The sequence below is a fragment of the Somniosus microcephalus genome, unplaced genomic scaffold (genome assembly GCF_052327205.1).
Source record: "Somniosus microcephalus isolate GS21.2 unplaced genomic scaffold, FLI_Smic_1.0 scaffold64, whole genome shotgun sequence".
Classification (NCBI taxonomy): domain Eukaryota; kingdom Metazoa; phylum Chordata; class Chondrichthyes; order Squaliformes; family Somniosidae; genus Somniosus; species Somniosus microcephalus.
Window position 1 is genome coordinate 108,419 of NW_028225251.1, and position 15,416 is coordinate 123,834.

Consider the following 15,416-nt stretch of genomic DNA (forward strand, 5'->3'; position numbering starts at 1 on the left):
GACTCCCCGGCCATCAGAAACATCCTTTCTGCATCTAGTCTGTCCAGACCTGACAAAATTTTATAGGTTTCGATGAGATCCCCTCTCAATCTTCTAAACTCCAGTGACTATAAGCCCAATTGACACAATCTCTCCTCGTACGTCATTCCTGCCATCCCAGGTATCAGCCTGGTGAATCTTCGCTGCACTCCCTCCATGGCAAGAACGGCCTTCCTCAGGTAAGGTGACCAAAACTGCACACAATACTCAAGGTGCGGTCTCACCAAGGCCCTGTACAACTGCAGCAAGACATCCTTGTTCTTGTACTCGAACCCTCTTGCTACGAAGGCCAACATACCATTTGCCTTCTTAACCGCCTGCTGCACCTGCATGCTTACCTTCAGCGACTGGTGCACAAGAACACCTAGGTTTCTTTGCACTTCCTCTTCACCCAATCTATTGCCATTCAAATAATAATCTGCCTTCCTGTTTTTGCTAACAAAGTGGATAACCTCACCCAACCTGTCCAAATTGTACTGGAGTTTCATGACATCCTCCTCACAGCATACCCTCCCACCCAGCTTTGTGTCGACTGCAAATTTGGAGATATTACATCCAATTCCCTCGTCCAGATCATTAATATATATTGTGAACAGCTGGGGTCCTAGGACCGATCCTTGCGGTACCCCACTAGTTACTGCCTGCCACTCAGAAAACAACCCGTTTATTCCAACTCTTTGCTTTCTGTCTGCCAACCAGTTCTCTATCCAAGTCAATACCTTGCCCCCAATCCCATGTGCCTTAATTTTGCACGCTAACCTCTTATGCGGGACCTTATCAAAAGCTTTCTGAAAGTCCAAATACACCACATCCACTGGTTCTCCCTTATCTATTTTACCAGTTACATCCTCAAAAAATTCCGGTAGATTAGTCAAGCATGATTTACCTTTTGTAAATCGATGTTGGCTTTGTCCGATCCTGTCACTGCTTTCCAAGTGCTCTGCTATTACATCTTTTATAATAGGCTCTAGCATTTTCCCCACTACCGATGTCGGTCTATAATTCCCCGCTTTTTCTCTGCCACCTTTTTTGAATAGTGGGGTAACATTAGCTACCCTCCAATCCATGGGTACTATTCCAGAGTCTATTGAGTTCTGGAAGATGACCAGCAATGCATCAACTATTTCTAGGGCCACTTTCTTAAGTACCCTGGGATGTAGATTATCAGGCCCTGGGGATTTATCGGCCTTCAGTCCCATCAATTTTCCTAACACCATTTCCCTACCAATACTGATATCTTTCAGTTCCACCCTTTCATCAGACCCTATGTTCCGCGGTATTTCTGGGAGGTTATTTATGTCCTCCTTTGTGAAGACAGAACCAAAATATGCATTTAGTTGGTCTGCCATTTCTTTGCTCCCCATTATAAATTCCCCCGATTCTGACTGCAAGGGACCTACGCTTGACTTCACCAATCTTTTTCCTCTTTACATATCTATAAAAGCTTTTACAGTCAGTTTTTATGTTCCCTGCAAGCTTACTCTCATATTCTATTTTCCCTTTCTTAATTAATCCCTTTGTCCTCCTTTGTTGAATCCTAAACTGCTCCCAATCCTCAGGATTATTGCTTTTTCTGGCCAATTTGTATGTCCTCTCCTTGGATCTTATGCTATCCCTAATTTCCCTTGTTAGCCACGGTTGAGTCACCTTTTTTGTTTTATTTTTATGCCAAACTGGGATGAACAACTTCTGTAGTTCATCCATTCGGTCTTTGAATGTTTGCCATTGCCTATCCACCGTCAACCCTTTGAGTGACATTCCCCAATCAATCCTACCCCACTCGCTCCTCAGACCATCGTAGTTTCCTTTATTTAAATTGAGGACCCGAGTTTCTGAGTCAACTACTTCATTCTCCATCTTAATGAAGAATTCGATCATATTATGATCGCTCCGACCCAAGGGGCCTCGTACAACAAGATTGCTAATTAATCCTTTCTCGTTACATAATACCCAGTCTAAGATGGCCTGATCTCTGGTTGGTTCCTCGACATATTGGTCCAGGAAACCATCCCGTAAACACTCCAGGAATTCCTCCTCCACAGTATTGTTACTAATTTGGTTAGCCCAATCTATATGTAGATTAAAGTCACCCATGATGACTGCTGTGCCCTTATTGCACGCTTCTTTAATTTCCCTTTTAATGCCATCCCCAACCTCCGCCTTACTGTTTGGAGGTCTATATACCACTCCCACTAATGTTTTTTTCCCCTTAGTATTTCTCAATTCTACCCATACAGATTCCACCTCATCAGAGCTAATATCCTTCATTACAATTGTGTTAATCCCTTCTTTAACCAGTAATGCTACCCCTCCTCCCTTTCCTTTTTGCCTATCTTTCCTGAATTTCGAATACCCCTGGATGTTGAATTCCCAGTCTTGGCCGTCCTTGAGCCACGTTTCCGTAATCCCAACCAAATCATATTCGTTTACCTCTATTTGCGCAGCCAATTCATCCACCTTATTACAAATGCTCCTCGCATTAAGACACAAAGCCTTCAGGCTTGTTTTTTTAACGCTCTTAGACCTATTAGAATTATTATTTACTGTGGCCACATTTGATTTAAACCGTTGATTTCTCTGACTGCCACTTTTGTTTTTCTCCTTCCTATCTTTTGCTTTTTCCTTGTTTTCCTTTCCTCTGTCTCCCTGCTCAGGTTCCCAACCCCCTTCCATTTTAGTTTAAACCCTCCCCCACAGCACTAGCAAACACTCCCCCTAGGACATCGGTCCCGGCCCTGCCCAGGTGCAGACCGTCCGGTTTGAACTGGTCCCACCTCCCCCAGAACCGGTTCCAATGTCCCAGGAACTTGAATCCCTCCCCCTGGCACCATTCCTCTAGCCACGTATTCATCTGAAGTATCCTTCTATTTCTACTCTGACTAGCACGTGGCACTGGTAGCAATCCTGAGATTACTACCTTTGAGGTCCTGTTTTTTAATTTACCTCCTAACTCCCTATATTCCACTTTTAGGCCCTCATCCCGCTTTTTACCTATATCGTTGGTGCCTATATGCACCACGACAACTGGCTGTTCACCCTCCCCTTCCAAGATGTTCTGCAGCCGCTCGGAGACATCCTTGACCCTTGCACCAGGGAGGCAACACACCATCCTGGAGTCTCGTTTGCGGCTGCAGAAATGCCTATCTATTCCCCTTACAATTGAATCCCCTATTACTATAGCTCTCCCACACTTTTTCCTCCCATTCTGTGCAGCAGAGCCACCCCTGGTGCCAGGAAGTTGGCTGCTGCTGCCTTCCTCTGATAAGCCATCCCCCCCCAACAGTACTCAAAGTGGTATATCTGTTGGAGAGGGGGATGGCCACAGGGGATCCCTGCACTACCTGCCTGTGCCTAGTACTCTGCCTGTTGGTCACCCGTTCCCTTTCTTCCTGTCCAACCTCTACCTGCGGTGTGTCCAACTCCCTAAACGTGCTATTCACGATGTCCCGAGCATCGTGAACGCTCCAGTATGCATCCAATTGCAGCTCCAGCGCCGCAATGCGGTCTGTCAGTAGCTGCAGCTGGATGCACTTCCTGCACACGTAGTTGTCAGGGACACAGGAAGTGTCCCTGAGTTCCCACATCTCGCAGGAGGAACAGATCACAGGGCCGGGCTGTCCTGCCATGACTTACCCTTTAATTAATTGAGTTTAAATTAAATCAATCAATCCCACTAATTACACTACAGTTAAATAGTTTACCAACAGTCCCCGCTACAGCAGAGAGACCTTAGAAACTATTAAACAGAGTTAAAGTTTAAAAAAGAGAGAAATACTCACCAACCAATCACTTACCTGCTTCCTGCTGATGTCGCACTTGGATTACTTTTTACCTCTCTCCCGGAACCTGGATTGGTCGGGCCTCTGGTGATCCCTCGCAGGTCCACTGCCTCTGGTGATCCCTCGCCGGTCCGCTGCCTCTCCGGTCTCGGGGCTCTGGGCCTCGCTGCCTCGGGCTGCTGTTTAAGTACCTCCGCCGCCTCTGGTGATCCCTCGCAGGTCCGCTGCATCTCTGGTCTCGGGGCTCTGGGCCTCGCTGCCTCGGGCTGCTGTTTAAGTACCTCCGCCGCCTCTGGTGATCCCTCGCAGGTCCGCTGCCTCTCCGGTCTCGGGGCTCTGTACTAAGTATCGCCTTACTCTATCTTGCACTGGTCCTGGTCTTAAACACATACTTTGGTTCTGTCTTCACAAAGGAGGGCACAAATAACCTCCCAGAGATGTTGGGGAACATAGGGTCTGATGAAAGGGTGGAACTGAAAGAAATCATTATCTGTAGGGAAATGGTGTTCGGGAAATTGATGGGATTGAAGGCCGATAAATCCCCAGAGCCTGATAATCTACATCCTAGGGTACTTAAGGAAGTGGCCCTAGAAATAGTAGATGCATTGCTGGTCATCTTCCAACATTCGATGGAATCTGGAACAGTACCCATGGATTGGCGGGTAGCTACTGTTACCCCACTATTCAAAAAAGGTGGTCGAGAGAAAACGGGGAATTATAGACTGGTAAGCCTGACATCAGAAGTGGGGAAAATGCTAGAGTCCATTATAAAGGATGTAATAGCAGAGCACTTGGGGAAAAAAGTGACCGGATCGGACAAAGTCAACATGGATTTACAAAAGGTAAATCATGCTTGACTAATTTACTGGAATTTTTTGAGGATGTAACTGGTAAAATAGATAAGGGAGAACCAGTGAATGTGGTGTATTTGGATTTTCAAAAGGCTTTTGATAAGGTCCCGCATAAGAGATTAGCGTGTAAAGTTAAGGCACATGGGATTGGGGGCAAGGTATTGAATTGGATAGAGAACTGGTTGGCAGACAGGAAGCAAAGAGTTGGAATAAACGTCTCTTTTTCCGAGTGGCAGGCAGTGACTAGTGGGGTACCGCAGGGATTGGTCCTAGGACCCCAGCTATTCACAATATATATTAATGATCTGGACGAGGGAACTAGATGTAATATCTCCAAGTTTGCAGACGACACAAAGCTGGGTGGGTGTGTGTGCTGTGAGGAGGATGCTGAGAAACTCCAGGATGATTTGGACAGGTTGGGTGATTGGGCAGAAGCATGGCAGATGCAATATTACATGGATAAATGCGAGGATATCCACTTGGTGTCAAAACCAGTAAGGCAGATTATTATCTGAATGGCAATAGATTGGGAGAAGGGGAAGTGCAACGAGACCTGGGCGTCCTTGTGCACCAGTCGCTGAAGGTAAGCATGCAGGTGCAGCAGGCGGTTAAGAAGGCAAATGGTACGTTGGCCTTCATAGCGAGAGGGTTTGAGTACAAGAACAAGGATGTCTTGTTGCAGTTGTACAGGGCCTTGGTGAGACCACACCTTGAGTATTGTGTGCAGTTTTGGTCACCTTATCTGAGGAAGGAAGTTCTTGCCATGGAGGGAGTGCAGTGAAGATTCACCAGACTGATACCTGGGATGGCAGGAATGACATATGAGGAGAGATTGGGTCGATTGGGCTTATACTCGCTGGAGTTTAGAAGAATGAGAGGGAATCCCATTGAAACGTATAAAAATTCTAACAGTACTGGACAGATTGGATGCAGGAAGGATGTTCCCGATGGCGGGTAAGTCCAGAACCAGGGGTCACAGTCTAAGGATAAGGAGTAAGCCATTTAGGACAGAGATGAGGAGGAATTTCTTCACCCAGAGAGTGGTGAACCTGTGGAATTCTCTACCACAGAAGGCAGTTGAGGCCAATTCATTAAATATATTCAAGAAGGAGTTGGATATATTTCTTAAGGCTAATGGGATCAAGGGATATGGGGAGAAGGCAGGGACCGGGTACTGAATTTGGATGATCAGCCATGATCTCATTGAATGGCGGAGCAGGCTCGAGGGGCCGGATGGCCGACTCCTGCCCCTATCTTCTATGTGTCTATGCAATGGAGGACCCACCATCCGTGGTTAACTAAAAAAGTTAAAGATAGTATTAAACTTAAAGAAAAAGCATATAATTGTGCAAAGATGGCTGGCAGGTCAGAAGATTGGACAGAATATAAAAAACAGCAAAGAATGACTAAAAGATTAATAAGGAGAGAAAAATTAGAGTGCCAGAGAAAGCTAGCTAGAAATATAAACACAGACAGTAAGAGTTTCTATAGATATTTAAAAAAGAAAAGAGTTAACAAAGTGAGCATTGGTCCTATAGAAAGTGAGTCTGGGGAATTAATAATGGAAAATAAGGAGATGGCAGTTGAATTGAACAGGTATTTTGCATCGGTCATCACTATAGAGGATTCAAGTAACTTCCCAGAAATAGCTGTAAATCAGGAAATGGAAGGGAGGGAGGAACTGAAGAAAATTACAATCACCAGGGAAGTGGTACTGAGCAAATTGTTGGAGCTGTGGGCTGACAAGTCCCCGGGTCCTGATGGACTTCATCCTAGGGTCTTAAAAGAAGTGGCTAGTGAGATAGTTGATGCATTGGTTTTAATTTTCCAAAATTCCCTAGATTCGGGGAAGGTTCCATTAGATTGGAAAATAGCAAATGTAACTCCTTTATTCAAAAAGGGAGGGAGACAGAAAGCAGGAAACTACAGGCCAGTTAGCTTAACATCTGTCATAGGGAAGATGTTAGAAGCTATTATTGAAGACGTTATCGCAGGGCACTTGGAAAAGTTCAAGGTAATCAGGCAGAGTCAACATGGTTTTGTGAAAGGGAAATCATGTTCAACCAATTTATTGGAGTTCTTTGAGGAAGTAACATGTGCTGTGGATAAAGGGGAACCGGTGGATGTACTGTACTTAGATTTCCAGAAGGCATTTGATGAAGTGCCACATCAAAGGTTATTGCAGAAAATTAAAGTTCATGGTGTAGGGAGTAACATGTTGGCATGGATAGAAGATTGGCTAGCTAATAGGAAACAGAGAGTAGGCATAAATGGGTCATTTTCTGGTTGGCAAGATGTAACGAGTGGTGTGCCACAGAGATCAGTGCTGGGACCTCAACTTTTTACAATTTATATAAATGACTTGGATGAAGGGACCGAAGGCATGGTTGCTAAATTTGCTGATGACACAAAGATAGGTAGGAAAGTAAATTGTGAGGAGGACATAAGGAGGCTACAAAGGGATATAGATAAGTTAATTGAGTGGGCAAATATCTGGCAAATGGAGTGTAATGTGGGAAAATGTGAAGTTGTCCATTTTGGCAGGAAGAATAAAAAAGAAGCATATTATCTAAATGGTGAGAGATTGCAGAGCTCTGAGATGCAGAGGGATCTGGGTGTCCTAATGCATGAATCGCAAAAGGTTAGTGTTCAGGTACAACAAGTAATCAGGAAAGCTAATAGAATGTTATTGTTTATTGCAAGGGAAACTGAATACAAAAGTAGGGAGGTTATGCTTCAGTTATACAGGGCATTGGTGAGACCACATCTGGAGCACTGTGTACAGTATTGGTCTCCTTATTTAAGGAAGGATGTAAATGCGTTGGAAGCAGTTCAGAGAAGGTTTACTAGACTAATACCTGGAATGGGCGGGTTGTCTTATGAGGAAAGGTTGGACAGGCTAGGCTTGTATCCGCTGGAGTTTAGAAGAGTAAGAGGTGACTTGATTGAAACATATAAGATCCTGAGGGGTCTGGACAGGGTGGATGTGGAGAGGATGTTTCCTCTTGTGGGAGAATCTAGAACTAGGGGTCACTGTTTAAAAATAAGGGGTCACCCATTTAAGACAGAGATGAGGAGAATTTTTTTCTCAGAGGGTCGTGAGTATTTCGAACTCTCTTCCTCAGAGGGCGGTGGAAGCAGAGTCTTTGAATATTTTTAAGGCAGAGGTAGATAGATTCTTGATAAGCAAGGGGGTGAAAGGTTATCGGGGGTAGGTGGGAATGTGGAGTAATCAGATCAGCCATGATCTTATTGAATGGCGGAGCAGGCTCGAGGGGCCGAGTGGCCGACTCCTGCTCCTAATTCGTATGTTCGTATGTAACCTATGCAGCAGCTGGGGCCTGAAAATCAGCTTCACTGCCCCTGGGCTGGGAAAGAGGGACATGAGGTAACATTCTCCCTCTTACCCCTTTCTACACTTCTTTTACAGGGTTTTAGAAGTGGAGCATTTACAGACAGGAAGCTCAGACCGAACATCACGTCAAGAACAGACAGAGTCGCTCAATTCATCAGGACCTGATTCAGTCGCTCCTCCAATCTGCTGGTACACCAGCGAGTTCACACTAATGCAAGACCTTTTAAATGTTCTGAGTGTGGGAAGAGCTTCAAAATATACAAGTACCTGAAGCAACACCAGTGACTACACACTGGGGAGAGCCCATTCACCGGCCCCGTGTTCCAGAAGGGATTCACTCAGTCATCCGCTCCGATGATACACCAGCAAGATCACACTGGGGAGAGACCTTTAACCCGCTCCGTGTGTGGGAAGCGATTAATTGCACCCTCCGTGCTGCTGAGACACCAGCTTGTCCACACCAATGTGAGACTGTTGACCTGCTCTGTGTTTTTGAAGCGATTCTCTCATTCTGCCACCCTCCTGAGACACCAGCTTGTTCACACTGATGAGAGACCGATTAAATGTTCTGACTGTGGGAAGAGATTTAAAAGGTCCCAGGATCTGAAGAGACACCAGCTGGAGAGAGCAGGAGAGATTCTGTTCACCTGCTCCGTGTGTGGGAAGAGATTCACTCGGTCCTCAAATCTGCTGGCACACCAGCAAGTTCACACTGGGGAGAGGCCAGTGAAACATTCTGACTGTAGGAAAAGCTTTCAAATATCCCAGGAGCTAAAGAGACACCACGTGGAGACAACAGGAAAGAGACCGTTCACCTGTTCCGTGTGTGGGAAGGGATTCACTCAGCCATCAAACCTGTTGAGACACCAGCAATATCACACTGATGAGAGACCATTTAAATGTTCTGACTGTGGGAAGAGCTTTAAAACCTCTGGGGATCTGAAGAAACACCAGTTGATTCACACCGATGAGAGACCATTTACATGTTCTGTCTGTGGAATGAGCTTTAAAAGCTCCAGGAATCTGAAGGGACACCAGCGTACTCACACTGGGGAGAGGCCATTCACCTGCTCCGTGTGTGGGAAGGGATTCACTCGGTCATCCAACCTGCTGGAACACCAGCGAGTTCACACTGATGAGAGACCATTTAAATGCTCTAACTGTGGGAAGAGCTTTAAAAGCTCCGGAGAGCTGAAGATACACCAGCGAGTTCACACTGGTGAGAGGCCATTCACCTGCTCCGTGTGTGGGAAGGGATTCACTCAGTCATCTAACCGGCTGACACACCAGCGAGTTCACACTGATGAGAGACCATTTAAATGTTCTGACTGTGGGAAGAGCTTTAAAACCTCTGGGGATCTGAAGGTACACCAGTTGGTTCACACTGAGGAGAGACCGTTTAAATGTTCTGACTGTGGGAAAAGGTTTAAAAGGTCCGGAGATCTGAAGGAACACCAGCGTACTCACACTGGGGAGAGGCCGTTCACCTGCTCCGTGTGTGGGAAGGGATTCACTCGGTCATCCCACCTGCTGCCACACCAGCAAGTTCACACTGATGAGAGACCATTTAAATGCTCTGACTGTGGTAAGAGCTTTAAAAGCCCCGGGGAGCTGAAGAGACACCAGCGAGTTCACACTGTTCTGTAGCACAGGGCCCTGCAGACAGCTGGGGTGACATGAACGTGGAATTGATGAATGTTTTATAAATTCCTGTACTGTTGTTTAATCTTTCAAGCTGTTGTGCTGATGATTCCCTTCGATTGACTGTTGATGGTGTTACATAGAATGTACAGGCCATTGGGCCCAACTGGTCCATGCCGGTGTTTATGCCCCACACCCACCCTACTTCAATTAACCCAATCAACATCTCCTCCCATTCCTTTCTCCCTTGTGTGGCTTCCCCATAAATCCATCTGTGCTGTTCACCTCAACTACTCCCTGTGGTAGCGAGTTCCCCATTCTCACCATTCTCTGGGTAAAGACATTTCTCCTGAATTCATTACTGGATTTATTAGTGACTATTTTAAGTTTGTGCCCTCATAACTATGATGAGACTCTGTTAAGCTGACCAGTATGTTGTTGTACTTTGTCTTTTTCTGATGAATTAAACATTACTGAGCCCTTGTACGCATGATATGGGATGAAGTTTTTTTTTATTCGTTCATGGGATGTGGGCGTCGCTGGCAAGGCCAGCATTTATTGCCCATCCCTAATTGCCCTTGAGAAGGTGGTGGTGAGCCGCCTTCTTGAACCGCTGCTGTCCGTGTGGTGAAGGTACTCCCACAGTGCTGTCAGGGAGGGAGTTCCAGGACTTTGACCCAGCGCCGATGAAGGAATGGCAATATACTTCCAAGTCAGAATGGTGTTTGACTTGGAGTTGGTGGTCATAGAGTCATAGAGTTATACAGCACAGAAAGAGGCCCTTCGGCCCATCGTGTCTGCACCGGCCATCAAGCCCCGTCTATTCTAATCCCATTTTCCAGCACTTGGTCCGTAGCCTTGTATGCTATGGCGGTTCAAGTACTCATCTAAATGCTTCTTGAACGTTGTGAGGGTTCCTGCCTCTACCACCCTTTCAGGCAGTGAGTTCCAGATTCCAACCACCCGCTGGGTGAAAAAGTTCTTCCTCAAATCCCCTCTAAACCTCCTGCCCCTTACCTTGGTTATTGACCCCTTTACTAAGGGGAAAAGTTCCTTTCTATCTACCCTATCTATGCCCCTCATAATTTTGTACACCTCAATCAGGTCCCCCCTCAGCCTTCTCTGCTCTAAGGAAAACAACCCCAGCCTGTCCAGTCTCTCTTCATAGCTGAAGCACTCCAGCCCAGGTAACATCCTGGTGAATCTCCTCTGCACCCTCTCCAATGCAATCACATCCTTCCTATAGTGTGGCGACCAGAACTGCACACAGTATTCAAGCTGTGGCCTAACTAGCGTTTTGTACAGCTCCATCATAACCTCCCTGCTCTTATATTCTGTGCTTCAGCTAATGAAGGCAAGTATCCCATATGCCTTTTTAACCACCTTATCTACCTGTCCTGCTGCCTTCAGGGATATATGTATTCTATCAGGTGTTCCCCTGCACCTGCTGCCCTTGTCCTTCTAGGTAGAAGAGGTCGCGGGTTTGGGAGGTGCTGCCGAAGAAGCCTTGGCGAGTTGTTGCAGTGCATCTTGTAGATGGTACACACTGCAGCCACGGTGCACCAGTGGTGGAGGGAGTGAATGTTTAAGGTGGTGGATGGGATGCCAATCAAGCGGGCTGCTTTGTCTTGGGTGGTGTCGAGCTTTTTGAGTGTTGTTGGAGCTGCACTCATCCAGACAAGTGGAGAGTATTCCATCACACTCCTGACTTGTGCCTTGTAGATGGTGGAAAGGCTTTGGGGAGTCAGGAGGTGAGACACTCGCCGCAGAATACCTAGCCTGTGACCTGCTCTTGTAACCACAGTATTTATGTGGCTGGTCCAGTTAAGTTTCTGGTCAATGGTGACCCCCAGGAAGTTGATGGTGGGGGATTCAGCGATGGTAATGCCGTTGAATGTCAAGGGGCGGTGGTTAGATGCTTGCTTGTCGGTGATAGTCGTTGCCTGGCACTTGTGTGGAGCGAATGTTACCTGCCACTTATCAGCTCAAGTGTTGAGTCTCAAGGGGTTTTATACCCTTATCTATATAACAATTAAGAAGGACTCCGGGGTGGAGAGTTTAGTTAACGGCCATTTTATTTAAAATGTGCTTCTTCACTCTATGCACTACATTTCCCATAGTGCATTGCAAATCACCACTACGGTATCCCATGTGGGACAATTCTAATACACATTCAAAATACACAACATATTTCCTCCCCCTTAAAATAGAATGTCCACAAAACAGAATGACTGAAAATGACTATAACTTTGGAAGAGAGGGTAGACTGCCTCTACATTCCGTTAACCCTGGTGATTATTCTGCCCCATGCACACAGGTTAGCACTAACTGTAACTAAGGCGCTCTGGAGGCTGCCTTTCTCTTTGGGGGTAACGCCTAGTCTCGGGAGCAGGCTCTGGCTGGCTCTCCCGTGACCCTGCAGGCGTGGCTTCCTCCCTCGATGGCACAAGAGTGGATGGTGCCACTGTCTCAGGGTCGGATGACCAGTCCCTGCTGGAGCCCCCAGCAGGTCCTTGATCCTCTGCTTCTTGGGTTACCTGTGGCGACTATCTTGGCAGTAACTGGTCTACATGCCGTCTCCATGTTCGGTCGTCTCCGGTGCGGACTCGGTATGAAACGGGGCCCGTCTTTTGAATGACCGTAGCCGGGACCTACCACCCCGGGGTGGTGTAGTTATGCGCGAGGACTTTGCCCCCCACCACAAAGTGTTCTTTGGACCTCTGAGCTCGTCTGCTGACTTGATCCTGCTGATTGGCGTGCACCACTGTTTCTGTGGACGTTGGCCTCAGCAGGTCAAGGCGTGTCCGTAGCTGCCTTCCCATGAGTAGGTAAGCAGGAGATGCTCCAGTCATAGCATGAGGCGTGTTTCGGTATTTCAGCAAGAAAGCATTCAGGCGCTGCTTTAGAGGAGCATCACTTCTTGCAGCTTTCAACGTGCGTTTCAGCATTCTGACAAACATCTCCACCAATCCATTCATGGATGGATGATAAGGCGTGGAGAATGTGTGCTGGATTCCATTGCTCTTGAGGAACTCCTCCATCTCCTGGGATGTGAACTGTGTTCCATTGTCGGTTACTGTCAGGGTTGGGGTCACGAGGCCGTGCAGACACGGGGCCGTGCTGTCCGGGCGAGGCTGGTTCTGGACCCAAGTGCAGACAAACGAGGCGAGAAGCAGATATGCTGTCTTAAATAACAGTACTTTACTAGAATCACACAGGTAAACAGTTACAAAACATAGGAGCTCAAGACAAGCTACCACATAGGCAAATGGCTAGTCAAGATAGGAACTCAAGACAAGCTACCATGAGGCAACCGACTTGTTAAGACTGAGCTCAAGACAAGCTACCCCAGGGCAACCGGCTTGTCAAGATAGGAACTCAAGACAAGCTACCACAGGGCAACCAGCTTGTGCAAAGTGAGCACCTTATCAAGACTAAGCAACTTGTCAGCACCTTGTCAAGACCGAGAACAACGGGAAGAACCACAGAACTTAAATACAAGCAAAAACATAACACAGATAAACAGTTATAGACATAGGAGCTCAAGACAAGCAACCACTAAGGCAACCGGCTTGTCAAGGCAAGCTACCACAGGGCAACAGGCTTGTCGAGACAGAGCACCTTGTCAAGACCAACTCCCTTGTCAGGACTGAGCACAGAGGGAAGAAACCACAGAACTTAAATACAAGCAAAAACAGGTGAAACCAATAAACCAGATAAAAGGCAGTTAAGTAATAAACAGGAGAAACAAGTAACAATTAACAAAGGGAAACCAACCAGTGAAGGTGCCATCTAGGGGTTATTGAAGGAACTGACCGGCACCCTCACCATTACGATCTGCTCCGGCGGACCAAATCGCCCGAACATCTCTCTCAGAGTCTCGATGGTTTTCTCCGTAGTGGTAGTGGACATTACTGCAACCTCCGGCCATTTGGAATGGGAGTCCACCACGACCAGGAACATCACTCCTTCCACTGGTCCCGCGAAGTCCAAATGGATCCGTTGCCACGGTGTCGCTGGCCATTCCCATGGATGCAGTGGCGCTGCTCTTGGCGTATCCCTGGTTGTCTCGCATGATGGACATGATTTCGCTTCAACTTCAATTTCATGATCCAGACCGGGCCACCAGAAGTAGCTTCATGCCAGCTCCTTCATCTGGACAATACCACAATGTCCTGAGTGCAGCCCGTTGAGGACATGTTTCCGCAGCTTTGGTGGTATGATCACTCGCATGCCCCAAAGGAGGCATTCTGACGTGACAGACAACTCCTTCCCTCTTGACAGGTAAGGTAGGAGCTCAGGTGGTGCATCTGACACCCGTGATCCATCTCCTCGCATCACTTGATCCAGCACCTTGGATAGTGTAGGGCCCACTCTGGTCTCTTTCTTGACCTGCCGGGCTGTGACAGGGGCATTGCTCACCATGTCAAAGTAGAAAATCTTCTGCTCACAGCCTTCAGAGGGCACAGGCAGCGGAAGTCTTGACAATCCATCCGCATTGCCATGTGCTGCTGACCTCCGGTATTTGATGTTGTAATTGTGTGCGCTTAACATCAGCGCCCAGCGCTGCATCCTGCATGCTGCCAGGGAGGGTATTCCTGTGTGTGGACCAAAGATCGATGTCCGAGGATGATGATCCATCAGCAAGGTGAATTTCCTTCCGAACAAGTAGTGATGGAACTTTTTGATTCCAAAGATGATGCCCAAAGCCTCTTTTTCGATCTGCGGGTATTTCACCTCCGCCTTGCTCAGGGACCTTGACGCGAATGCAATCAGCTTCTCTTCACCTGAGGGAAAGATGTGGGGCACGACCGCGCTGACGCCATAAGGCGACGCGTCACAGGCCAGCTGAATCTGCAATGACGGGTCAAAGTACGTCAACACTCTGGGGTCAGTCAAAGCTGCTTTGGCTTTCTTGAATGCAGCTTCGCACTCCTTCGTCCATGCCCAGGCCTTGCCTTGACACAGCAACTCATGTAATGGCTTCAACAGTGATGCCAGCTGTGGAATAAACTTTCTGTAATAGTTCAGGAGACCTAAGAATGACCACAGCTGGCCGACATTTGTAGGTGCAGGAGCGTCGGCAATGACTTTCACTTTCGACGGTGCTGTGTGTAGGCCGTCCGCGTCGATGACATGGCCTAGGTACTCCACTGATGGCTTGAAAAATTCGCATTTGTCCTTGCGAACACGTAAGCCATATTCTTCAAGTCTTCCCAGTGTCTTCGTCAGGTTCTGCAGATGTTCGTTGTCGTCCTTTCCTGTAAGAAGTTACACAACACCAGGTTATAGTCCAACAGTTTTATTTGAAATCACAAGCTTTCGGAGCGCTGCTCCTTCGTCAGGTGAAGTGGAGAGATGCATAAAGACACAGCTTATATAGTCAGAGAATAATGCCAGATGATTACAGGTAATCTTTCTGTGGTGATTATTCTTGTTTTATAAGAAGCATTGTAATTGGTTGCCTGTTTTCCTGCCTTGAGATATATGCTGTAAACTCATTGGTAGTTGATGTCATGTGACCTGTGGTGGCCATCTTAAATTCAGTTCAATTCAGTTCTCCACAGTTTTGGTTGAGACTGGGTGCTTAAGATGTGCTGCTGGTTTTTAAGGTTAATAAAGCCTAGCTTTTGAAAGGCAATCTACTCTTCATTTCAATTTATTAACCTTTTGCTATAATGGAATGATATCTTCAACCGGAACGATTTAATGCTGACCCTAATTCTGCAGGAGTGGATGATCAATGGAAAC

At 47.0% G+C, this 15,416-nt stretch overlaps 1 protein-coding gene across 1 annotated transcript; it reads left to right on the forward strand.

The window, feature by feature from the left end:
* Positions 1–8,551: 8,551 nt before the first annotated feature.
* On the forward strand, positions 8,552–10,149 carry LOC147083151 (uncharacterized; the record flags this gene model as incomplete). Its single annotated transcript, XM_085980216.1, has 1 exon — positions 8,552–10,149. A coding segment is annotated over one exon (1,120 nt), but the record flags the coding sequence as incomplete, so codon positions are not given.
* Positions 10,150–15,416: the final 5,267 nt, after the last annotated feature.